At 42.6% G+C, this 25,735-nt stretch overlaps 1 protein-coding gene across 1 annotated transcript; it reads left to right on the top strand.

The window, feature by feature from the left end:
* Positions 1–302: 302 nt before the first annotated feature.
* Positions 303–19,269, top strand: cttn (cortactin). The gene is made up of 16 exons (XM_069719757.1): positions 303–431; positions 3,061–3,163; positions 3,250–3,323; positions 3,846–3,975; positions 4,213–4,323; positions 6,566–6,620; positions 7,183–7,293; positions 9,583–9,693; positions 14,319–14,429; positions 14,607–14,662; positions 14,804–14,873; positions 14,994–15,223; positions 16,549–16,669; positions 16,776–16,844; positions 17,600–18,957; positions 19,130–19,269. Exons 2-15 carry the CDS (start codon positions 3,071–3,073, stop codon positions 17,734–17,736), a joined length of 1,479 nt encoding a protein of 492 aa, XP_069575858.1. The 5' UTR covers positions 303–431; positions 3,061–3,070; the 3' UTR covers positions 17,737–18,957; positions 19,130–19,269.
* Positions 19,270–25,735: the final 6,466 nt, after the last annotated feature.

Genomic DNA, 25,735 nt, shown 5'->3' on the forward strand with positions numbered 1-25,735 from the left:
ATGACATCATAGTTAACGGCATCAATTAGTCAGGAGTAATTAAAATGTAAATAAAATGCTAAAATAGATATCCCAAGACGATAATACCAGGGAAAATGTGTAATTTGACAATTGAACAAATACATAAAATATATATATATATTTTTTAAACGTCTTTAATTTGCTCCCGTGCTTTAATTGAGCAGCGGGATTCATTTGGTTCAGGGCTCCAAAAAGCTTTGTAAATCGCCCACATTCTAAGCCCCGCCCACCGGTTACGTCATAAACGGGAGGACAGGACGGGATACTGGGAGAGCCGGAAGAGCCACGCAGAGAGGGGGGTGTAAGAGCCTGCAGATCAAGGAACGTTTCTCCATCCAGGACCGGGTCCACGTCCACCGGGGATTTTATCTGAAAACTTCCGCTATTCGGAGCTACCTGTGAGGCAGACGGTGAGTGTTTAACACCGGACGATGTTTAAATGTCCACCGACCAACCGGGAAGGCGCGAGCTCCGGTTAATCATTCCAGAAGGCGTGTTAGCTTTAGCCCGCAGCTAGCTGGACAGGAGAACAGGAAATGCCGGACACGGGCTGCCTCAGCTGCTTCTACTATTATATCTATTTATATCTTATTTATATCTATTTATATCAATTTATCTTTATTTGTCTGGTTTTACTGCCACCGACCGCTGGACCCTCCGGTGTAGACGGGACCGGGACCGAGGTGTCGGTGTTAGTTCTGAATCCTGTCCGGTGGTGAAACCGTTTCAGACGGTTGAGTCATTAAAACATCCGGAAGTTATCATGTATGTTAAAACATGTTAACATGTATGTTAAAACATGTTAACATGTTATCATGTATGTTAAAACATGTTATCATGTATGTTAAAACATGTTAACATGTTATCATGTATGTTAAAACATGTTAACATGTATGTTAAAACATGTTAACATGTTATCATGTATGTTAAAACATGTTATCATGTATGTTAAAACATGTTAACATGTTATGTATGTTAAAACATGTTAACATGTTATCATGTATGTTAAAACATGTTATCATGTTATAATGCATGTTAAAACATGTTATCATGTATGTTAAAACATGTTAACATGTTATTTATGTTAAAACATGTTAACATGTTATCATGTATGTTAAAACATGTTATCATGTTAAAACATGTTATCATGCATGTTAAAACATGTTATCATGTTATCATGTATGTTAAAACATGTTATCATGCATGTTAAAACATGTTATCATGTATGTTAAAACATGTTAACATGTTATGTATGTTAAAACATGTTAACATGTTATCATGTATGTTAAAACATGTTATCATGTATGTTAAAACATGTTATCATGCATGTTAAAACATATTATCATGCATGTTAAAACATGTTATCATGTATGTTAAAACATGTTAACATGTTATGTATGTTAAAACATGTTATCATGTATGTTAAAACATGTTATCATGCATGTTAAAACATGTTATCATGTATGTTAAAACATGTTAACATGTTATGTATGTTAAAACATGTTAACATGTTATCATGTATGTTAAAACATGTTATCATGTATGTTAAAACATGTTAACATGTTATGTATGTTAAAACATGTTATCATGTATGTTAAAACATGTTATCATGTTATAATGCATGTTAAAACATGTTATCATGTTATAATGCATGTTAAAACATGTTATCATGTTATAATGCATGTTAAAACATGTTATCATGTATGTTAAAACATGTTATGTATGTTAAAACACGTTATCATGTATGTTAAAACATGTTAACATGTTATCATGTATGTTAAAACATGTTATCATGTATGTTAAAACACGTTATCATGTATGTTAAAACATGTTAACATGTTATCATGTATGTTAAAACATGTTATCATGTATGTTAAAACACGTTATCATGTATGTTAAAACATGTTATCATGTTATGTATGTTAAAACATGTTATCATGTATGTTAAAACATGGTAACATGTTATCATGTATGTTAAAACATGTTATCATGTTATGTATTTTAAAACATGTTATCATGTATGTTAAAACATGTTATGTATGTTAAAACATGTTATCATGTATGTTAAAACATGTTATCATGTTATGTATGTTAAAACATGTTTACATGTTATCATGTATGTTAAAACATGTTTACATGTTAGATAGTGGTCCTCTTCTTGTATGTGGTCCGGTCTCCTTTAAATCAAACGAATGGTAAATACCGTAACGACCTGGAACAACTGAGCCGAGCAAGGAGTTCCTGGTTATCCACGCCTACCTGAGATTCTCACCTGGTGGACTCCGCCCTCTCGGGCCTCCAGACTGGGACCTGCAGAGATCTAGGACCGGTCTACAGAGTCCTGTATTAATGTTTACAGTTGAATCTCATCATTAATGTTTACAGTTGAATGTCATTATTAATGTTTACAGTTGAATCTCATCATTAATGTTTACAGTTGAATCTTATTAATGTTTACAGTTGAATCTTATTATTAATGTTTACAGTTGAATCTCGTTATTAATGTTTACAGTTGAATCTTATTAATGTTTTGCAGTTGAATCTCATCATTAATGTTTACAGTTGAATCTCATCATTAATGTTTACAGCTAAATCTTATTAATGTTTACAGTTGAATCTTATCACTAATGTTTACAGTTGAATCTCATTATTACTGTTTGCAGTTGAATCTCATCATTAATGTTTACAGTTGAATCTCATTATTCATGTTTACAGTTGAATCTTATCACTAATGTTTACAGTTGAATCTCATCATTAATGTTTACAGTTGAATCTCATTATTCATGTTTACAGTTGAATCTCATCATTAATGTTTACAGTTGAATCTCATTATTCATGTTTACAGTTGAATCTTATCATTAATGTTTACAGTTGAATCTCATCATTCATGTTTACAGTTGAATCTCATTAATGAGACGGAGATTATTATTTGTGGTCAACTGAATCTCTTTGTTTGATTGGTTGATGAATGTCTGTGGTCATGAGGCTCCGCCCCCTCAGTCACTGTAAAATAATAACATGAATGTGTGATTGTTTCAGATCATCAAACATGTGGAAGGCAGCAGCAGGACAGTCAGTGAAAGTGGACATGGAGGACGGAGGAGACGGAGGGGACGACTGGGAGACAGACCCAGACTTTGAGGTACCTCTATTCTCCTCCTTCACCTTCTCTTCTTCCTCCTCCCTCAGATAAACTCCTCCCTCACTGTTTCCCCTCTGTGTTTGTAGAACGATGTATCAGAGAAGGAGCAACGTTGGGGAGCCAAGACGGTGTTGGGTTCAGGACATCAGGAGCACATCGAGTAGGTGTCCTCCTCCTGACCGTGTCCTCCTCCTCCTTCTCCTCCTAACTGTGTCCTCCTCCTCCTGACTGTCCTCCTCCCAACCATGTCCTCTTCTTCCTCCTGACCCTGTCCTCCTCCTAACCGTGTCCTCCTCCTCCTGACTGTCCTCCTCCTGACCGTGTCCTCTTTCTAGCCGTGTCCACCTTCTAACCGTGTCCTCCTCCTCCTGACCGTGTCCTCCTCCTAACCGTGTCCTCCTCCTAATCATGTCCACCTGCTAACCGTGTCCTCCTCCTCCTCCTAACCGTGTCCTCCTCCTAATCATGTCCACCTGCTAACCGTGTCCTCCTCCTCCTCCTAACCGTGTCCTCCTCCTAATCATGTCCACCTTCTAACCGTGTCCTCCTCCTCCTAACCGTGTCCTCCTCCTAATCGTGTCCACCTTCTAACCGTGTCCTCCTCCTCCTCCTCCTCCTCCTGACCTTGTCCTCCTCCTAACCGTGTCCTCCTCCTCCTCCTGATCGTGTCCTCCTCCTGCAGCATCCACCGGCTGCGTGCGACCGTGTCCACTGAACACACCAGCCTGAAGCAGAAGGAGCTGGAGACGATGCCCAAAGCTTCACATGGATACGGAGGGAAGTTCGGAGTGCAGCAGGACCGCATGGACAAGGTGAGACAGACCGCATGGACAAGCTGAGACAGACCGCATGGACAAGAAACAGTAGAACTGGAAACAGAGAGAAAGAGAGAGAGAGAGAGAGAGAGAGAGAGAGGTCACTTCAACCTGTTTCCCTCCTCATGTTGTTAATACCTACACACACACACACACACACACACACACACACACACACACACACACACACACACTCACACTCACATGGATTTAACCCCTTTATTATTGTGACAGTCGGCTGTGGGTCATGACTACCAGAGTAAACTGTCCAAACACTGCTCCCAGACGGACACGTCCAAAGGCTTCGGAGGGAAGTTTGGAGTTCAGGCTGACCGCGTGGACCAGGTACTAGTACTACTACCCTTATATACTTATACTGCATCCGACAGTAGTAGTACTATGTTCTTCATCATACAGTAGTAGTACTATGTTCTTCATCACACAGTAGTACTGTTCTTCATCATACAGTAGTAGTACTATGTTCTTCATCATACAGTGGCAGGACTATGTTCTTCATTATACAGGAGTAGTACTATGTTCTTCATCACAGTAGTAGTACTATGTTCTTGATCACACAGTAGTAGTACTTTGTTCTTCATCATACAGTGGTAGTACTATGTTCTTCATCACACAGTAGTACTATGTTCTTCATCACAGTAGTAGTACTATGTTCTTCATCACACAGTAGTAGTACTTTGTTCTTCATCACACAGTAGTAGTACTTTGTTCTTCATCACACAGTAGTAGTACTATGTTCTTCATCACACAGTAGTAGTACTTTGTTCTTCATCATACAGTAGTAGTACTATGTTCATCCAACAGTAGTAGTACTATGTTCTCCATCACAGTAGTAGTACTATGTTCTTCATCACACAGTAGTAGTACTTTGTTCTTCATCACACAGTAGTACTATGTTCTTCATCACAGTAGTAGTACTATGTTCTTCATCACACAGTAGTAGTGCCCCCCCCCCCCCCCCCCCCCCCCCCCCCCCCCCCCCCCCCCCCCCCCCCCCCCCCCCCCCCCCCCCCCCCCCCCCCCCCCCCCCCCCCCCCCCCCCCCCCCCCCCCCCCCCCCCCCCCCCCCCCCCCCCCCCCCCCCCCCCCCCCCCCCCCCCCCCCCCCCCCCCCCCCCCCCCCCCCCCCCCCCCCCCCCCCCCCCCCCCCCCCCCCCCCCCCCCCCCCCCCCCCCCCCCCCCCCCCCCCCCCCCCCCCCCCCCCCCCCCCCCCCCCCCCCCCCCCCCCCCCCCCCCCCCCCCCCCCCCCCCCCCCCTTTGTTCTTCATCATACAGTAGTAGTACTATGTTCATCCAACAGTAGTAGTACTATGTTCTCCATCACAGTAGTAGTACTATGTTCTTCATCACACAGTAGTAGTACTTTGTTCTTCATCATACAGTAGTAGTACTATGTTCTTCATCACACAGTAGTACTATGTTCTTCATCACACAGTAGTACTATGTTCTTCATCACACAGTAGTAGTACTTTGTTCTTCATCATACAGTGGTAGTACTATGTTCTTCATCACACAGTAGTACTATGTTCTTCATCACAGTAGTAGTACTATGTTCTTCATCACACAGTAGTAGTACTTTGTTCTTCATCATACAGTAGTAGTACTATGTTCATCCAACAGTAGTAGTACTATGTTCTCCATCACAGTAGTAGTACTATGTTCTTCATCACACAGTAGTAGTACTTTGTTCTTCATCATACAGTAGTAGTACTATGTTCTTCATCACACAGTGGTAGTACTATGTTCTTCATCATACAGTGGCAGGACTATGTTCTTCATTATACAGGAGTAGTACTATGTTCTTCATCACAGTAGTAGTACTATGTTCTTCATCACACAGTAGTAGTACTTTGTTCTTCATCATACAGTGGCAGGACTATGTTCTTCATTATACAGGAGTAGTACTATGTTCTTCATCACAGTAGTAGTACTATGTTCTTCATCACACAGTGGTAGTACTATGTTCTTCATCATACAGTGGTAGTACTATGTTCTTCATCACACAGTAGTACTATGTTCTTCATCACAGTAGTAGTACTATGTTCTTCATCACACAGTAGTAGTACTTTGTTCTTCATCACACAGTAGTAGTACTTTGTTCTTCATCACACAGTAGTAGTACTATGTTCTTCATCACACAGTAGTAGTACTTTGTTCTTCATCATACAGTAGTAGTACTATGTTCATCCAACAGTAGTAGTACTATGTTCTCCATCACAGTAGTAGTACTATGTTCTTCATCACACAGTAGTAGTACTTTGTTCTTCATCATACAGTAGTAGTACTATGTTCATCACACAGTAGTAGTACTGTTTTTATTCTCTTTATTCTTACATTTTGTGCAGTTATAAAGTTCATAATAAGTTTTACGAGTGCCGTTATGTTTTCTGATTAAATTATTCTGAAACTTTACTTTAGAATAAGAATATTTATTTTCCGTAATAATAAAATGTAATTTTACATATAAACATTTATTGTGTCTCCTGCAGACCGTTTTTGGTCTTTCATAGAAAACAATGACTTGCAGGTCAAAGGTCAGGAGAATACCTTGTGACTGTTCCTCTCTTCCAGTCAGCTGTTGGGTTCGAATACGCCGGGAAGACAGAGAAACACGCCTCTCAGAAAGGTGACGTCAAAGTTTTATCTTCCTGTGTGTGCGTCCAGCTGATCACAGGTTGATTGACACTGCAGATGAAAGGTGTGAAGGACAGCTGGTGGTGGAACAGTCACATGGGTTTTAGTCGGACTGCACCTTTCTGGATAAATTGAGAGGCACAATTTTCTACTCGTGTTTTTTTCTAGTATGCAGTCATTGACCTGATAGAGAAAGAAACACAACTAAACACCTGCTGTCTGACATCAGAGCGGCTCTTCAACTTCAGACAGCAGGAAGGGAACGCTCGTATTTTATCTTCATGAATTACTGAACATAAAAACTGCTTCAGTGTAAACTTGATTTTTCTGTGACTCTCTGAAGCTGTTTGACTGTTCAAGATCTCACTGGTTAAACTCAGCTGTGGTTTCTACACACTTTATTAAATTCACTAATTAAACCTTCCAGATTAACAACATATTTAATCCTGATAGACCCAGAACACAGTAATACTACAGACTGCACTGTGTACAGTATGAACAAACACTCTGGTTTCGTCCTGCTTCACCCTAACCTCTGACCCTCTGCTGTGTAGACTACTCCACTGGGTTCGGAGGTCGATATGGAGTGCAGGCAGACCGAGTGGACCAGAGCGCCGTGGGCTTCGACTACCAGGGCAAGACGGAGAAACACGAGTCCCAGAAAGGTCACACACACGCACGCGATATTAGTGTTCCTGTAGGGATATTAGTTATATTAGTGTTCCTGTAGTGATATTAGTATTTCTGTAGGGATATTAGTGTTTCTGTAGGGATATTAGTGATATTAGTGTTCCTGTAGTGATATTAGTGTTTCTGTAGTGATATTTGTGTTTCTGTAGTGATATTAGTGTTTCTGTAGGGATATTAGTGATATTAGTGTTTCTGTAGGGATATTAGTGTTCCTTTAGTGATATTAGTGTTTCTGTAGTGATATTAGTGTTTCTGTAGGGATATTAGTGTTCCTGTAGTGATATTAGTGTTCCTGTAGTGATATTAGTGTTTCTGTAGTGATATTAGTGTTTCTGTAGGGATATTAGTGTTCCTGTAGTGATATTAGTGTTCCTGTAGTGATATTAGTGTTTCTGTAGGGATATTAGTGTTCCTGTAGTGATATTAGTGTTCCTGTAGTGATATTAGTGTTTCTGTAGGGATATTAGTGTTCCTGTAGTGATATTAGTGTTCCTGTAGTGATATTAGTGTTTCTGTAGGGATATTAGTGTTCCTGTAGTGATATTAGTGTTTCTGTAGGGATATTAGTGATATTAGTGTTTCTGTAGTGATATTAGTGTTCCTGTAGGGATATTAGTGATATTAGTGTTCCTGTAGTGATATTAGTGTTTCTGTAGTGATATTAGTGTTCCTGTAGGGATATTAGTGATATTAGTGTTTCTGTAGGGATATTAGTGATATTAGTGATTGTTGGGGATTCGGCCCCTGATAGACTGGTGTAAAGATGAATATTGACCACTACAGGGTTCCGGTCAGAGAACACAGACATCTGTTTGATCCACACGTTACTGTATTGTGTTTGGCATACAGTATTTTAACTTGGAGACAGATTGAAAGATGGATGGATTGACAGATAGATGTATTAACAGATGGAGTTTCTGAGATAAATACAGGAAGCGAATTACAGAACCGAATTATCACCAACAGTTAACCTTAACTAAGCATTAATACACACATTCACAGGAATACAGGTTCGCTAGCCAGATTAGCATCTTAGCTCAACGTTGGGCTATTATTTGAACGGCTAATTGCATAACAAACACTTACTAACACTAAATGCACTTAAGAGCATAAGTACAGCTATAAACAGAACCGTTTTACCACATGAATCCAAAGTTACAGTACTATGACTTGCATCATCAATGACTCGATCTGACTACACTGTCGGTCCTGCGTAGCATATACGGTTAGCGCAACCGGAAGCAGAAACAGTTCGCGGCGTCAAAATAAAGTTTCAAGATAAGAGCGTCGTAACCGTATTGTCTCTGTCCATGAAGAATTCGCAACAGTGATATTAGTGTTCCTGTAGTGATATTAGTGTTCCTGTAGTGTTATTAGTGATATTCGTGTTCCTGTAGTGTTATTGTAGTGTTATTAGTGTTCCTGTAGTGTTATTGTAGTGTTATTAGTGTTCCTGTAGTGTTATTAGTGTTCCTGTAGTGTTATTAGTGTTCCTGTAGTGTTCCTGTGGTGTTATTAGTGATATTAGTGTTCCTGTAGTGTTATTAGTGTTCCTGTAGTGTTATTAGTGTTTTTAGTGTTCCTGTAGGGTTATTGTAGTGTTATTAGTGTTCCTGTAGTGTTATTGTAGTGTTATTAGTGTTCCTGTAGTGTTATTGTAGTGTTATTAGTGTTCCTGTAGTGTTATTGTAATGTTATTAGTGTTCCTGTAGTGTTATTGTAGTGTTATTAGTGTTCCTGTAGTGTTATTGTAATGTTATTAGTGTTCCTGTAGTGTTATTAGTGATATTAGTGTTCCTGTAGTGTTATTAGTGTTCCTGTAGTGTTATTAGTGATATTAGTGTTCCTGTAGGAGATCTCCCACAGTATGTTGTGAGTTTCCATCCTTCATGTGGTCTCCTGTTCAGTCCTGTCAGATTCCAGGTGATTCAGGTGACCAGCTCAGACCTGTCTGTAGATCAGACTCTCCCAGCTGTATTCTGCTCTGGGGAACATTTTAATTCATAATGTTTTTTTGTTTTTTTTTATAAACATGCCCTGTGGTGTGAAGGTGTCACTTTTCTTCCAGCTCACTGATTGTTTTTCTTTTTAAAACCCGGTCGGCTTTGACAGAAAGAGACAAAAAATATTTGAATCACCGCAAAGTAGAAACTCGTTTAATGTCACAAACACATCTCGTCTTTGTTGGAGTAAAATTTCTCTTCCCGTCTGAACTTTGTGGTTTTACTCCTCTTCCTCCTCCCTGTTGTCTGGGCAACTGGCAGATTACACCAAAGGCTTCGGCGGCAAGTTCGGCGTAGAGACTGACAAGGTGGACAAGAGCGCCATGGGCTTCGAGTACCAGGGAAAAACAGAGAGGCACGAGTCTCAGAAAGGTGAGGAGAGACGAGATGACGGTGAAACAGCAATAAGAAGGCTTCGCTAAAATAATTACAGCTAAATCATCATAAACTGTGGTCCCTCAGGCCACAGCAGAAATAGTTCCTGTCAATAGGGCATGGCCAAATCTCCTGTTTGTCTCACGGGACAGTATATAAAAGAGTTTGTAGCTTCCAGGTCTGTAAAATGGTTCTGATCCAGAAGTGTCTTCAGCTGCAATACCAGCGAGTGCCACTAGAGGTCGGCTCCAAAAAGCCTCCGGCTCCATAGACTCCCATTCAACTTCTCTCATCAAATCCAAAGTGAATAAAATGTGTCCATCAGTTATCTCGGTGTTGTTAGCTAAAGTCACTCCTTCTTCTTAGTTTTCTGGAGGTCCATCTGAAAATAATCCCTCATTCATTAGAAAAGAAGATTCAAGAAGACCTGTTTTTGGGGGCGTGTCTGTTTGATTGACAGGCTTGTGGTGCAGTCAGGTTACAGCTATCGGTGGGCGGGACGTAGTATCGTCAGGTTTCCAATCAGATCGGTTGGATCCACCGCTGGCTCCTCCCCCAGCTTGTCCAAATATGGTCACTTCCTGCTCCAAACCGCTCCGAACTAGCAAGATGGTGACGGACAGAATCTGAACTGGAGGATTCATCATGTTCACAAACCAACGATGACATCACTGATGGATGATGACCTCACTGATGGTTGCTGACATCACTGATTATTATTATTATTATTATTACATTTCATTTAGCTGACGCTTTTATCCAAAGCGACTTACAATAAGTGCATTTCAACCATGAGGGTACAAAACCCAGAACAACAAGAATCAAAAGAATAAAATTTCTTCAAGAGCACCGATGGTTGATGACCTCACTGATGGGTGATGACCCCACTGATAGTTGATGACCTCACTGATGGGTGATGACATCACCGATGGTTGATGACCCCGATGGTTGATGACCTCACTGATGGGTGATGACATAACTGATGGTTGATGACCTCACTGATAGTTAATGACCTCACTGATGGGTGATGACCTCACCGATGGGTGAAGACATCACCGATGGTTGATGACCTCACCGATGGGTGATGACCTCACTGATGGTTGATGGTTGGTTTGTCCTCCGGACAGATCAGACAGCTGTGAATCTGTTTTAACATTCTGCTGAACGTCTACGCACACTGTTTTTGTTTGTCATCTGTTTTATGTTCTTACTTCCTCTCAGTAGGTTCTTATTTTGCCCGTTTAGAAATGAAAAGAAACAAAACCCCTGCATGCTATCTTCAGTTTCTATTGCTGTTAGAGTGAAATATTGTTCAGTAAATATAACTGCCAACACATTCAATTCAATTCAATTCAATTCCATTTTATTTATATAGTGCCAAATCACAACACAGGTTATTTCATGGCACTTAACACATTAAAGTCTTTACAGCAAGACTTTACAGCATTATACAGAGAAACCAACAATTCAACAATTCCCACATAAGCTAGGAGGGAAAAAACTCATCTTTAAGGGAGAAAAACCTCCAACAGAGGGAAGAAAAACTCCGTTTAACAGGAAGAAACCTCCGACAGAACCAGGATCAGAGGTGGAGAACATCTGTTAACAGAACCAGACTCAGAGGTGGGCGGAGCATCTGTTAACAGAACCAGACTCAGAGGTGGGCGGCCATCTGCCTCGACCGGTTGGGGTGAGAGGAGAGCAGAGAGAGAAAAGGACAGCATAGAGATAGAAGAGAAGAACTGTTGGTGGAGAAGACAAGCGCAGAGCAGAGACATGCAGCTCCATGACGGGACATCTGGAAAAGAAAGAACAGAAACTACACGAGTGAAGGAACTGAATGGAGACAACAGATAATAATAAGAAACTATGGGAGAGAAAGAGATGGTGAGGTACAGTGCATCCGGAAAGTATTCACAGCGCTTCATTTTTTCCACATTTTGTTATATTACAGCCTTATTCCAAAATGGATTAAATTCATTTTTTCCCTCAAAATTCTACACACAATACCCCATAATGACAACATGAAATACATTTTTTTGAAATTTTTGCAAATCTATTAAAAATCAAAAATGAAAAAAATCACATGTACATAAGTATTCACAGCCTTTGCCATTACACTCAAAGTTGAGCTCAGGTGCTTCCTGTTTCCACTGATCATCCTTGAGATGTTTCTACAACTTGATTGGAGTCCACCTGGTAAATTCAGTTGATTGGACATGATTTGGAAAGACACACACCGTCTATATAAGGTCCCACAGTTGACATGTCAGAGCACAAACCAAGACATGAAGTCCAAAGAATTGTCTGTAGACCTCTGAGACAGGATTGTATGGAGGCTCAGATCTGGGGAAGGGTACAGAAACATTTCTGCAGCATTGAAGGTCCCAATGAGCACAGTGGCCTCCATCATCTGTAAATGGAAGAAGTTTGGAACCACCGGGACTCTTCCTAGAGTCGGCCGCCCGGACAAACTGAGCGATCGGGGGAGAAGGGCCTCAGTCAGGGAGGTGACCAAGAACCCGATGGTCACTCTGACAGAGCTCCAACGTTGCTCTGTGAAGAGAGGAGAACCTTCCAGAAGGACAACCATCTCTGCAGCACTCCACCAAGCAGGCCTGTATGGTAGAGTGGACGGACAGAAGACACTCCTCAGTAAAAGGCTTATGACAGCCCACCTGGAGTTTACCAAAAGGCACCTGAAGGACTGTCAGACCAGGAGAAACAATTCGCTGGTCTGATGAAACAAAGATTGAACTCTTTGGCCTGAATGCCAAGCGTCATGTTTGGAGGAAACCAGACACCGCTCATCACCTGGCCAACACCATCTCTACGGTAAAGCATGGTGGTGGCAGCATCATGCTGTGGGGATGTTTTTCAGCGGCAGGAACTGGGAGACTAGTCAGGATGGAGGGAAAGATGAATGCAGCGATGTACAGAGACATCCTTGATGAAAACCTTCTCCAGAGCGCTCTGGACCTCAGACTGGGGCGAAGGTTCATCTTCCAACAGGACAACGACCCGAAGCACACAGCCAAGATAACAAAGGAATGGCTTCGGGACAACTCTGAATGTCTTTGAGTGTCCCAGGCAGAGCCCAGACTTGAACCTGATTGAACATCTCTGGAGAGATCTGAAGATGTCTGTGCACCGACGCTCCCCATCCAACCTGATGGAGCTTCAGAGGTCCTGCAAAGAAGAATCGGAGAAACTGCCCAAGAATAGGAGCCAAGCTTGTAGCATCATACTCAAAAAGACTTGAGGCTGTAATTTCTGCCAAAGGTGCTTCAACAAAGTATTGAGCAAAGACTGTGAATACTTATGTACGTGTTATATTTTTGTTCTTTATTTTTAATAGATTTGCAAAAATTTTAAACAAACTATTTTCACTTTGTCATTATGGGGTATTGCGTGTAGAATTTTGAGGAAAAAAATGAATTTAATCCATTTTGGAATAAATCTGTAACATAACTAAATGTGGAAAAAGTGAAGCGCTGTGAATACTTTCAGGATGCACTGTATGAGTCAGTTAAAGAGTAGGAGGAAAGAAAAGAAGCGCAGCATATAACGAGGTCCTCCAGCAGCCTCGGCCTATAACATCATAACTAAGGGTTGGTTCAGGTCTACCTGAGCCAGCCCTAACTATAGGCTTCATCAAGAAGGAACGTTTTGAGTCTAATCTTAAAGCTAGAGAGGGTTTCTGCCCCTCCAACACAAACTGGGAGCTGGTTCCACAGGGGAGGAGCCTGAAAACTGAAGCTCCGCCTCCCATTCTACTTCTGGAAACTCTAGGAACCACAAGTAGACCAGCGTACTGAGAGAGAAGTGCTCTGCTAGGATTATATGGGTCTATAAGATCTCTAAGATACGATGGAGCCTGGTCATGAAGAACTTTGTAAGTCATCAAGAGAATTTTAAATTCTATTCTTGATTTAACAGGAAGCCAGTGAAGAGAAGATAAAACTGGAGAAATATGATCTCTCTTGTTAAATCCCGTCAGTACTCTTGCTGCAGCATTTTGGATCAGCTGCATGTTTTTAATGAGTAATTTGGACATCCTAACAACAAGGAATTACAATAATCTAGTCTAGAAGTAACAAACGCATTAGTGAGTTTTTCTGTGTCACGCTGAGGAAGGATTTTCCTGATTTTATTAATATTACGTCGATAAAAGAAGGCAGTTCTGGAGATTTGCTTTATATGGTGTCTAAAGGACAAATCCTCATCAAATATGACTCCAAGGTTCCTCACAGTTTTGCTGGAGGCCAAGACAACGTCATCTAGAGTAACTAAGTGATTACAGAAAGAGTTTCTGAGGTGTTTAGGACCAAATACAAGAACTTCTGTTTTGTCTGAATTTAGAAGCAGGAAGTTTTTGGTCATCCAGGCCTTTATGTCTTTTAGACAGGCTTCAAGTTTTACTAACTGATTAGTTTCATCTGGTTTTATAGAAAGATATAGCTGAGTGTCATCTGAATAACAATGGAAGTTGATGCAGTGCTTCCTGCTCCACATACGTTTTATAACTTTGTAAATAGAAAATGGATTTCTGAAAAACAAGTCTACGTGTTGTTTCTTCTGTTATTGATAAAGGTGTTCATGTGCTCCGTGTTATCCTGCAGACTACGTGAAGGGCTTCGGGGGGAAGTTCGGCGTGCAGACGGACCGACAGGATAAGTCGGCGCTGGGATGGGACCACCAGGAGAAACTGCAGCTCCACGAGTCCCAGAAAGGTACTGAGATGAACCGTTATATAAATATACAGTTTTAATAATGATGAAAAACAAACAGCTGATGGGTTTTTGTATTGAAACCAGATTCAGATTATCATTTTTATACTTTACTGTCTTACAAACATGAGATGAAATCACAGTTGATGTGAAGTTGATCTGATGATTCTCCTGTTTCAGATTATTCTAAAGGATTCGGAGGGAAGTTTGGAGTCCAGAGCGACCGCATGGATAAGGTATGCAGGGGGGGTGAAGGGGGGGGGGGGGGAGGGAGGGAGGGTGTGTGTGTGTCTGTCTGTATATGTGTGTGTGTGTGTCTCAGTGTGTATCTGTCTGTGTGTGTGTGTGTGTCTCAGTGTGTCCTCCTCTGTCTTCAGAGTGCTGGTACCTTTGATGAGGTGGAGAAGCCAACTCCGTCTTACCAGAAAACCAAACCTGTGGAGGCTGGTGAGTTGTTATTGTTGTTGTCGTCGTTGTTGTCGTCCTCTTCCTCTTCCTCCTCCTCCATCATCATCTTCATCATCATGTTTGTGGCTACCACTGACCCCTCCTCTTCCTCCTCTTCAGCCGGCAGCAGCACAGGAAGCATCAAGGCTCGCTTCGAGAACATCGCCAAGCAGAAGGAGGAGGAGGACAGGAAGCGGGCGGAGGAGGAGCGAGCACGCCGCCAGGCCAAGGAGCAGCAGGAGCAGGAGGAGGCACGGCGTACCATCGAAACCAAGGCGCCGTCTCCTGTCCCCGCCCCTAGCCCCACCACCACCCCACCTGCTCAGCCAGGTGCAGCACCTGTGTACCAGGTGAGACTCACAGGGAAACTAATGCAGAGCTGCAGACACATCCAGAAACAAACATGATCAGCCGGTCATCACTTAATATGATGACCAGACAGTGAAGTAAACAACCTTCAGTAAACAGATGAGAAGATTTGAGTGTCCTTCCTGTGATCGTTTCAAACATGTCTGGATCATGTTCACACCGAACAGCCTGTTTGTTTGTTTGTTTGTTTGTTAGAAAGATGATTTTAGCCTGCAGTTTTTAGTTTTTTGTGATGATGTGATATATTTAGTTGGTGTTGAACTAACTGGCTTCATTTATGTTCATGTGTACTAACAACGTACTATAGTATGACTTCATACGTGTTCTATAGTGACTTCATACGTGTTCTACCGTGTGACTTCATACGTGTTCTATAGTGACTTCATACATGTTCTACCGTGTGACTTCATACGTTTTCTATAGTGACTTCATACATGTTCTATAGTGACTTCGTACGTGTTCTACCGTGTGACTTCGTACGTGTTCTATAATGACTTCGTACGTGTTCTATAATGACTTCGTACGTGTTCTATAATGACTTCGTACGTGTTCTATAGTGTGACTTCGTACGTGTTCTATAGTGTGACTTCGTACGTGTTCTATAATGACTTCGTACGTGTTCTACCGTGTGACTTCGTACGTGTTCTACCGTGTGACTTCATACGTGTTCTACCGTGTGACTTCATACATGTTCTATAGTGACTTCATACATGTTCTATAGTGGCTTCATACGTGTTCTATAATGACTTCGTACGTGTTCTATAATGACTTCGTACGTGTTCTATAGTGTGACTTCGTACGTGTTCTATAGTGTGACTTCGTACGTGTTCTATAATGACTTCGTACGTGTTCTATAATGACTTCGTACGTGTTCTACCGTGTGACTTCGTACGTGTTCTACCGTGTGACTTCATACATGTTCTATAGTGACTTCATACGTGTTCTATAATGACTTCGTACGTGTTCTATAATGACTTCGTACGTGTTCTACAGTGTGACTTCGTACGTGTTCTATAGTGACTTCATACGTGTTCTACCGTGTGACTTCATACGTGTTCTATAATGACTTCATACGTGTTCTACCGTGTGACTTCATACGTGTTCTACCGTGTGACTTCATACGTGTTCTACCGTGTGACTTCATACGTGTTCTACCGTGTGACTTCATACATGTTCTATAGTGACTTCATACATGTTCTATAGTGGCTTCATACGTGTTCTATAATGACTTCATACGTGTTCTATAGTGACTTCATACGTGTTCTATAATGACTTCATACGTGTTCTGACATGTTTTCATCATCAGAACACGGAGGACGTGCCGAGCGACGCTGCTGAGAACGGAGAGCAGCTGTACGAGGTGGAGCCACAGAACCAGAACCAGCAGGAGAATCTGTACCAGACCCCCGAGGACACGACAGCTAGAGGTGAAGCAGAACCTCTGAATCTCACTCAGAAACAACTGTTTTAATGATTAAACTGCAGCGCCCCCTACAGTCCATCTGTCTCTACTGAACGCTCCTTTTCTTTCAGATGGGCAGCAGTACGAGTACAGCGAGGACCTCGGAGTCACTGCGGTGGCTCTGTACGACTACCAAGCTGGTGAGACTCACACAGAGGAACATAAAGGAACATATAACGGAACATTTAAAAGAACATATTCAATTCAACTTTATTTATATAGTGCCAAATCACAGCACAGGTTATTTCATGGCACTTAACACATTAAAGTCTTTACAGCAAGACTTTAAAATATTATACAGAGAAACCAACAATTCAACAATTCCCACATAAACTAGGAGGAAAAAACTCCTCTTTAAGGGAGAAAAACCTCCAACAGAGGGAAGAAAAACTCCCTTTAACAGGAAGAAACCTCCAACAGAACCAGGATCAGAGGTGGGCGGAGCCTCTGTTAACAGAACCAGGATCAGAGGTGGGCGGAGCATCTGTTAACAGAACCGGGATCAGAGGTGGGCGGAGCATCTGTTAACAGAACCGGGATCAGAAGTGGGAGGAGCATCTGTTAACAGAACCAGGATCAGAGGTGGGCGGAGCATCTGCCGCGACCGGTTGGGGTGAGAGGAGAGCAGAGAGAGAAAAGGACAGCATAGAGATAGAAGAGAAGGGGGGTTCTCCGGCTTCCTCCCAACACCCAAAAAAACATGCACCTCAGGTTAGATGGCGCCGCGCTAGTGGCAGCCTGTTGCAGCAGCTCCACCCGAGATGCTGCTGTAGCGAAAAAAATGTCCCCTCGGGGATTAATACAGTACATATAAAATAAAATAAAAGAAATAAAAGAACTGTTGGTGGAGAAGACAAGTTTCCTGTTGATTGACTCCTGCCACTTCTTGTTTCAGCCGGCGACGACGAGATTTCCTTCGACCCCGATGACATCATCACCAACATCGAGATGATTGACGAGGGCTGGTGGCGCGGTGTGTGCAGAGGCGCCTACGGCCTCTTCCCCGCAAACTACGTGGAGGTTCGTCAATAAGCAGGCCCCACCCACAGGCCCCGCCTCCCTGTCCTGGTGCAGAAGGACCCGGCGGGCCCGATCACATCACTTTTCCCTCTTTTCTCTCTTCGCCTCATCTTCGTGCTTCAACACTGTGCGAGACGCCCTCAGGTGTTCGGTCCGGCTTCTGTTGCTCCTCCCCCTTTCGCCCCTCGTCTTCCTCTTCATTTCCAGACCGCCATGTTTGTTTCTGTGCAGCAGTAGGCGGGACGGCGTGCAGCTCTGCTCTGTCATAGTTAAAGCTGCAGGACGCGCCCGGCTGACGGGGACTCACCGTTTCTCCTGACGGTGAATCCTGCAGCTTTAAAGCTTTATTATTATTAGAGTTGATGTTGTAGAGAAGAACTTGAGTCTCACCAAAGAGCAGCGTGATGACAGCTTGTCTGCGCTCAGGGCGCTCGGCGTGTCGTAGCTCCGCCTCTAAAGCAGCTGAAGGTGATGATCCGGTTCATCCTCTGAGGACCAAAAAGCTTTCTGGTCAGAGTTTTCCAAGAGTTCCGGTTCTCCTCCCGACTGAAGAGCTCCTGCTGTCTGCATCGCTTCAGGTCCGTTTCTAAACCATCAATCAAACTGAATCCCGGGAATCAAAAACGTCCAACATGGCGTCACGTTCCTCATCGATGAAGAGCGACACATATTGTACCTTTGATTTTTCTTCAAATTACGTGTTTGTCTCGTGAGGCTCGGGGACGACGTCTGACGTCCGTCGCCGTGACGAGCAAGTGATCTTTTAAAGATGATCGATCAGCAGCGACTCGTAGAAATCGATCAAGCTGCTGTTTATCCTCCGAACACTAATTAATAGACGAAGAACTCGTCTGTAGATCGCAGTAGTGTAGCTTCAACACAAGTGTGTGTGTGTGTGTGTGTGCGCGAGGGTGTGTGTTTGAATGTGAGTGTGTGTGTGCGAGGATGTGTGTTTGAATGTGTGTGTGCGTGTTTGAATGTGTGTGTGTGTGTGTTTGAATGTGTGTGAGGGTGTGTTTGAACGTGTGTGCGCGAGGGTGTGTTTGAATGTGTGTGTGCGCGTTTGAATGTGTGTGTGTGTGTGTTTGAACGTGTGTTCGCGAGGGTGTGTTTGAATGTGTGTGTGTGCGCGTGTTTGAATGTGTGTGTGTGTGTTTGAATGTGTGTGAGGGTGTGTTTGAACATGTGTGTGTGCGTGTGTGTGTGTGTGTTTGAATGTGTGTGAGGGTGAGGGTGTGTTTGAACATGTGTGTGTGTGTATGTTTGAATGTGTGTGAGGGTGAGGGTGTGTTTGAACATGTGTGTGTGTGTGTGTGCGTATGTGTGTATGTTTGAATGTGTGTGAGGGTGAGAGGGTGTGTTTGAATGTGCGTGTGTGTGTGCGTGTGTGTGTGTGGGCTTTCAGTTCTTCATCTTTGCGGTTTTATAATAAAAAGTGACCTTTTCAAATGTATTATTTTTATCTGTACCTCTGTTTGCTTGAGTCACATCATTACCTGCTTGTACTTTTTTTTTAGTTTCAATAAATAAACTATGAACAATGAACTTGTTTAAGTGCACTAATCTAATTAATGTAAGTTTTATTTGTTTGACTAAATCTGCATAAAAATTCCACTGAGTTACAACAACAGCTTTTATAAGTGTTGAATGTGTTTACTATTGTAGATCAGAAATGAACCTTTACGGTCAATAACTGACATTAATGAGTACTCTGCACTAAAAACACAAATTAAGACAAACATGACGACATAACCTGCAACAAATTCTGTTTTAAAAAGGAGCGATCACGTTTATTTTGGACAACATCCTTTGGCTTTATCATATTATAGACGACATGCTATAGTGACTTTTTTTTTTATCATATTATAGACGATATGCTATAGTGACTTTTTTTATCATATTATAGACGACATGCTATAGTGACTTTTTTTAATCATATTTTAGACGATATGCTATAGTATGACTTTTTTTTATCATTGTTCAGGTGTTCAAATTTAGGTGTTCAAGTTCAGGCATTCAGGTTCAGGTGTTCCAAGTTCAGGTGTTCAATGTTCAGGTGTTCAAGTTCAGGAATTCAGGTGTTCAAGTTCAGGCGTTCAGTTGTTCAAGTTCAGGTGTTCAGGTGTTCAAGTTCAGGCGTTCAAGTTCAGGTGTTCAGGCATTCAGGAGTTCAAGTTCAGGCGTTCAGGTTCAGGTTCAGGTGTTCAAGTTCAGGTGTTCAGGTTCAGGCGTTCAGGTGTTCAAGTTCAGGAGTTCAGGTTCAGGTGTTCAAGTTCAGGTGTTCATGTATTCAGGTGTTCAGGCGTTCAGGTGTTCAAGTTCAGGTGTTCAAGTTCAGGCGTTCAGGTGTTCAAGTTCAGATGTTCAAGTTCAGGCGTTCAGGTGTTCAGGCGTTCAAGTTCAGGCGTTCAGGTTCAGGCATTCAGGTTCAGGTGTTCAAGTTCAGGCATTCAAGTGTTCAAGTTCAGGTGTTCAGGTTCAGGCGTTCAGGTGTTCAAGTTTAGGCGTTCAGGTTCAGGCGCTCAGGTTCAGGTGTTCAAGTTCAGGCGTTCAGGTGTTCAGGCGTTCAAGTTCAGGCATTCAGGTTCAGGTGTTCAAGTTCAGGCATTCAAGTGTTCAAGTTCAGGTATTCAGGTTCAGGCGTTCAGGTGTTCAAGTTTAGGCGTTCAGGTGTTCAAGTTCAGGTGTTCAGGCACTCAGGTTCAGGTGTTCAAGTTCAGGTGTTCATGTGTTCAGGCGTTCAAGTTCAGGCGTTCATGTGTTCAAGTTCAGGTGTTCAAGTTCAGATGTTCATGTTCAGGCGTTCAGGCGTTCAGGTTCAGGTGTTCAAATTCAGATGTTCAAGTTCAGGCGTTCAGGCGTTCAGGTTCAGGTGTTCAAGTTCAGGCATTCAGGTGTTCAAGTTCAGGTGTTCAGGTTCAGGTGTTCAGGTGTTCAAGTTTAGGCGTTCAGGTTCAGGTGTTCAAGTTCAGGTGTTCAGGCGCTCAGGTTCAGGTGTTCAAGTTCAGGTGTTCATGTGTTCAGGTGTTCAGGCGTTCAGGTTCAGGTGTACATGTGTTCAGGTGTTCAAGTTCAGGTGTTCAGGCGCTCAGGTTCAGGTGTTCAGGTGTTCAAGTTTAGGCGTTCAGGTTCAGGTGTTCAAGTTCAGGTGTTCAGGCGCTCAGGTTCAGGTGTTCAAGTTCAGGTGTTCAGGTGTTCAGGCGTTCAGGTTCAGGTGTACATGTGTTCAGGTGTTCAAGTTCAGGTGTTCATGTGTTCATGTGTTCAGGCGTTCAGGTGTTCAAGTTTAGGCGTTCAGGTTCAGGTGTTCAATGTTCAGGCATTCAGGTGTTCAAGTTCAGGTGTTCAGGTGTTCAAGTGCAGGTGTTCAAGTTCAGGCGTTCAAGTTCAGGCGTTCAGGTTCAGGTGTTCAAGTTCAGGCATTCAAGTGTTCAAGTTCAGGTGTTCAGGTTCAGGTGTTCAGGTGTTCAGGCGCTCAGGTTCAGGTGTTCAAGTTCAGGCGTTCAGGTATTCAGGCGTTCAGGTTCAGGTGTTCAAGTTCAGATGTTCAAGTTCAGGCGTTCATGTATTCAGGTGTTCAGGTGTTCAAGTTCAGGCATTCAGGTGTTCAAGTTCAGATGTTCAAGTTCAGGCGTTCAGGTGTTCAGGCGTTCAGGTTCAGGTGTTCAAGTTCAGATGTTCAAGTTCACGCGTTCATGTGTTCATGTGTTCATGTGTTCAGGTGTTCAGGCGTTCAGGTGTTCAGGTGTTCAAGTTCAGGTGTTCAAGTTCAGGCATTCAGGTGTTCAAGTTCAGGCGTTCAGGTTCAGTTGTTCAAGTTCAGGTGTTCAGGCGTTCAAATTCAGGTGTTCAGGCGTTCAGGTTCAGGTTCAGATGTCCAAGTTCAGGTGTTCATGTGTTCAGGTGTTCAGGCGTTCAGGTTCAGGTGTACATGTGTTCAGGTGTTCAAGTTCAGGTGTTCATGTGTTCAGGCGTTCAGGTGTTCAAGTTTAGGCGTTCAGGTTCAGGTGTTCAATGTTCAGGCATTCAGGTGTTCAAGTTCAGGTGTTCAGGTGTTCAAGTGCAGGTGTTCAAGTTCAGGCGTTCAAGTTCAGCCGTTCAGGTTCAGGTGTTCAAGTTCAGCCATTCATGTGTTCAAGTTCAGGCGTTCAGGTTCAGGTGTTGAGGTGTTCAGGCGTTCAAGTTCAGGTGTTCAGGTTCAGGCATTCAGGTGTTCAAGTTCAGGAGTTCAGGTTCATGTGTTCAAGTTCAGATGTTCAGGTGTTCAAGTGTTCAGGCGTTCAAGTTCAGGTGTTCAAGTTCAGGCATTCAGGTGTTCAGGCGTTCAAGTTCAGGTGTTCAGGCGTTCGGGTGTTCAGGCGTTCAAGTTCAGGTGTTCAAGTTCAGCCATTCTTGTGTTCAAGTTCAGGCGCTCAGGTTCAGGTGTTCAGGCATTCAGGTTCAGGTGTTCAGGTTCAGGTGTTCAAGTTCAGGTGTTCAGGTGTTCAAGTTCAGGTGTTCAGGCACTCAGGTTCAGGTGTTCAAGTTCAGGTGTTCAATTTCAGACATTCAGGTGTTCAAGTTCAGCCATTCTTGTGTTCAAGTTCAGGCGTTCAGGTTCAGGTGTTCAAGTTCAGGTGTTCAGGCACTCAGGTTCAGGTGTTCAAGTTCAGGTGTTCAATTTCAGACATTCAGGTGTTCAAGTTCAGCCATTCTTGTGTTCAAGTTCAGGCGTTCAGGTTCAGGTGTTGAGGTGTTCAGGCGTTCAAGTTCAGGTGTTCAGGCGTTCAGGTTCAGGTGTTCAAGTTCAGGTGTTCAGGTGTTCAAGTTCAGCCATTCAGGTGTTCAAGTTCCGGCGTTCAGGTGTTGAGGTGTTCAAGTTCAGGTGTTCAGGTTTTCAAGTTCAGGTGTTCAGGTTCAGGTGTTCAAGTTCAGGTGTTCAGACGTTCGGATGTTCAGGTGTTCAGGTTCAGGTTCAGGTCAAGTTCAGGTGTTCAGGTGTTCGGACACAAAGGACTCACAGGGACACCACACTAGTGCAATATTATATTTATTTCTTACAGTGAATTTTGGTTGCCATACAAGAAGTCTTGAGGAATTAAGGAAGAGGTGGGGTTGGGGGGTGGGCGGTGTAGTTACAGGAAAATTTCTCTCTTTTCATTTCAGTAATTAGTTTGACTCTATGATGATTCAGTAGCACAAAATTACAGCAACATAGAAAACATGAACACAAGTTTTTGCACAAATTACCGAAAACATCTTAGCCTCTATGAAGACTTAGTCAAAGAATAAAGAATCTATTCATGAGAAAAATAAATCAATTAATCAAGAAAGTAATAAAAAAGAAACAGTCACCCAGATGTTGGACGATGAAGGTGGGAGCAGTGTTTCAAGGGGAGTGGAAGGTTATTGGGCCGGTTCGGTCCTGAACGCGGCCCGGTGAGGCGCCACACCGCCGTGATGCTCGTTAAAGATTCCTACGTCTACTCAGATCTACGTCTCCACACAAAACGGCTCGGCGGCCGCTGAAGGACTCAACAGGCCGCCGCTACTCTTCTGGTGGATTTATACACATATAGAGTTTATAGTTTCCTACCAAGATGGCCTGCAGATATATATATATATATTTTAATTTACACATTTTGCTCTTTTTTTATACACACACTCGAGACTCGGGTTCAGAAGATGAGAGGAGTCGGTTCCTGTTTGGATCGGACGAGAGCTCTTAAGAGTGTTTCTACTTCAGCATTAAAACACTGACAGGTGATCACGTCATGATATGTAACTTTAAAATGGGAAAATTAAACACAACCAAGGAGATTCATTCAGAATAAATATTGCTTCTTACGTAACCCATAAGTCTAATAATATCCACAATTTTAATCTATTATATTTCTGTTGTTTTTTTGTTTTTTTTGGCAATCCACGCATTAGTGTTGAACAGTTTGTTGTTCAGATAACTTCTATAAAATTTCATAGAACTCTATACAAATCTTTAAAAATACTGTGCTTTTCTCGCCCCCCCCGACACGCCGCTGTTCGCTTTAAAATAACACTCAGACAGGAACAGGTTGTAGCAGCATCGTCCCGCCGTCACCGCTAATGTTCACAGAACACAGAGCGTCTGTATGTTTCATTTGTCTCCTGAAAGAAAAGAACAGAAAGCTGCGATATGAAACGTGTCCAGACGTCGAGCTCGTCTGAAGGAGCTGCTTTCTGTCGCCGGAGGGACCCGGAGCTGTTTAAGGCATCCCGCAGGATGAGGGGGCCAACGGGACCCCTGCCGGGGACCTCGGGTCAGCTGACACCATGAACCAACCTCCACACACGTCAACACTTCAACAGCTACACAGAGAATCCACCTGTCAATCACACGTCTGCAGCTTTAGAAATGTAGAAATGTAGAAATGTGGATTTAAAATTGGACCCTTGAAATGTTGTCTCTGCTAAATGTGGGACGTTCGGAGGCGTAAAAGTCCGGTTAGTTCCAGAAACTGCAGGTCGTGTGTTCGGATCAGAACTGGTTTCTATCCGGTCTTTCAGCTTGTTGTCGGGCTGCTTGTTGTTGCCGCGGTTACGAGATGAAACCCTGAATTGAGTCAGCGGGACGTCGTTTCTCTTCGAGGACCAACGGCCCGGTTCTGCAACTGCTTTTTGTTTTTTAGCGCTGGTTGTGTCTATAACTTATAAATCACGCAAATGAAGTCGGTTTCCTTTTGACTTTAAACAGCTGCTGCAGTTCGAGACTTTATTTTGTGCTTTTTTATTGGCACACGAGTTAGCTTAATGCTAACAAAGCTACGACAGATTTATTTTTAATTAGCAAAGAAGAAAGTACAAAATGTTCAGGTAGTCTTTTTGCTAAATAAAAAAATCCATCAGTTCTCTGGTAAAATGTGAATTTCAGCTCTTGAATCAACCTTTCAGTTATTCGGCTGCTTCCAACTTTGGTTAAAAAAAAGAAAAAAAAAGGGAATCAAATGCAGTTAAATGCTATCCAATAAAAACCTTCGATCGTGTCATGTTTTGGGAAAAACACACGTTGTTTTCTGGACATGAAGAAGATCGATACACTCTACATCCACGAGACGCTGAGCTTAGCTTAGCTTAGCTTAATGACTGGCAGCGGGGGGAGGTGCCAGCCTAGCTCCGTCCACAGGAGTAAAAATCTGCCCACAAGAACCTTAAAAGCTTATTAATTAAAAGATCAAATATTACTTACAAATATTTAAAATTTGGTTTTAACCTGCTGCTTTAAGCTAAGCTAAGCTAAGCTAATCATCTACTGACACTAGCCTCCGTTTATTCTTCTCTGAAAACATGAAATGTGTTCCTGAGTTTTAGTTTCCGTTCTAACATTACTTTATATGAAACAGTGTTAATGAACATGACATCGTTCTTAATGATGTCGTCATCTGACCACCAGGTGGCGCCACTTCCAAGCACTCAGAATAAAACAAAGTGATGAATTGAAACAGAACCAAACAGCAAGTTTGAAACAGAACCAGACAGGAAGTGATGAATTGAAATAGAACCAGACAGGAAGTGATGTATTGAAACAGAACCAAACAGAAAGTGATGTATTGAAACAGAACCAAACAGGAAGTTTGAAACAGAACCAGACAGGAAGTGATGAATTGAAACAGAACCAGACAGGAAGTGATGTATTGAAACATAACCAAACAGGAAGTTTGAAACAGAACCAAACAGGAAGTGATGTATTGAAACAGAACCAAACAGGAAGTGGAGAAGATGTAAATGTGATCCATAAACCTGCTCAGCATCACTTCACTTTCATTTGTTTTGGGGATATTTGGATTTCATCTCTTCCACTCAGACATTCTGCACACGCTGAAACATGGAAATGTTATTGCGACGTGAAACGAGGATTTCCTGCGTTTCCTGCAACAGAATCTGGAAGTTGAGTTTCTTGTTTCATGTAAAAGACGTCTTTCCAGAGTGACATCGATCTCTTCATCTCCCACAAACAAACCAGCGTTCCCCAAAATGTTGCAGGATTCCTGTAAACCGA

The sequence above is a fragment of the Brachyistius frenatus genome, unplaced genomic scaffold (genome assembly GCF_029030835.1).
Source record: "Brachyistius frenatus isolate BFR_SWC_R1_liver_20210118 unplaced genomic scaffold, ASM2903083v1 Contig_224, whole genome shotgun sequence".
NCBI classification, from domain to species: Eukaryota; Metazoa; Chordata; class Actinopteri; family Embiotocidae; genus Brachyistius; species Brachyistius frenatus.

Excerpts from the sequence above, each read along its gene's own strand:
- cttn (XM_069719757.1), top strand. The coding sequence starts at position 3,071 with ATGTGGAAGGCAGCAGCAGGACAGTCAGTGAAAGTGGACATGGAGGAC. Across the intron at positions 4,324-6,565 it reads AGGCTGACCGCGTGGACCAG|TCAGCTGTTGGGTTCGAATA; the intron begins GTACTAGTACTA and ends CCTCTCTTCCAG. Across the intron at positions 7,294-9,582 it reads GAAACACGAGTCCCAGAAAG|ATTACACCAAAGGCTTCGGC; the intron begins GTCACACACACG and ends GGCAACTGGCAG.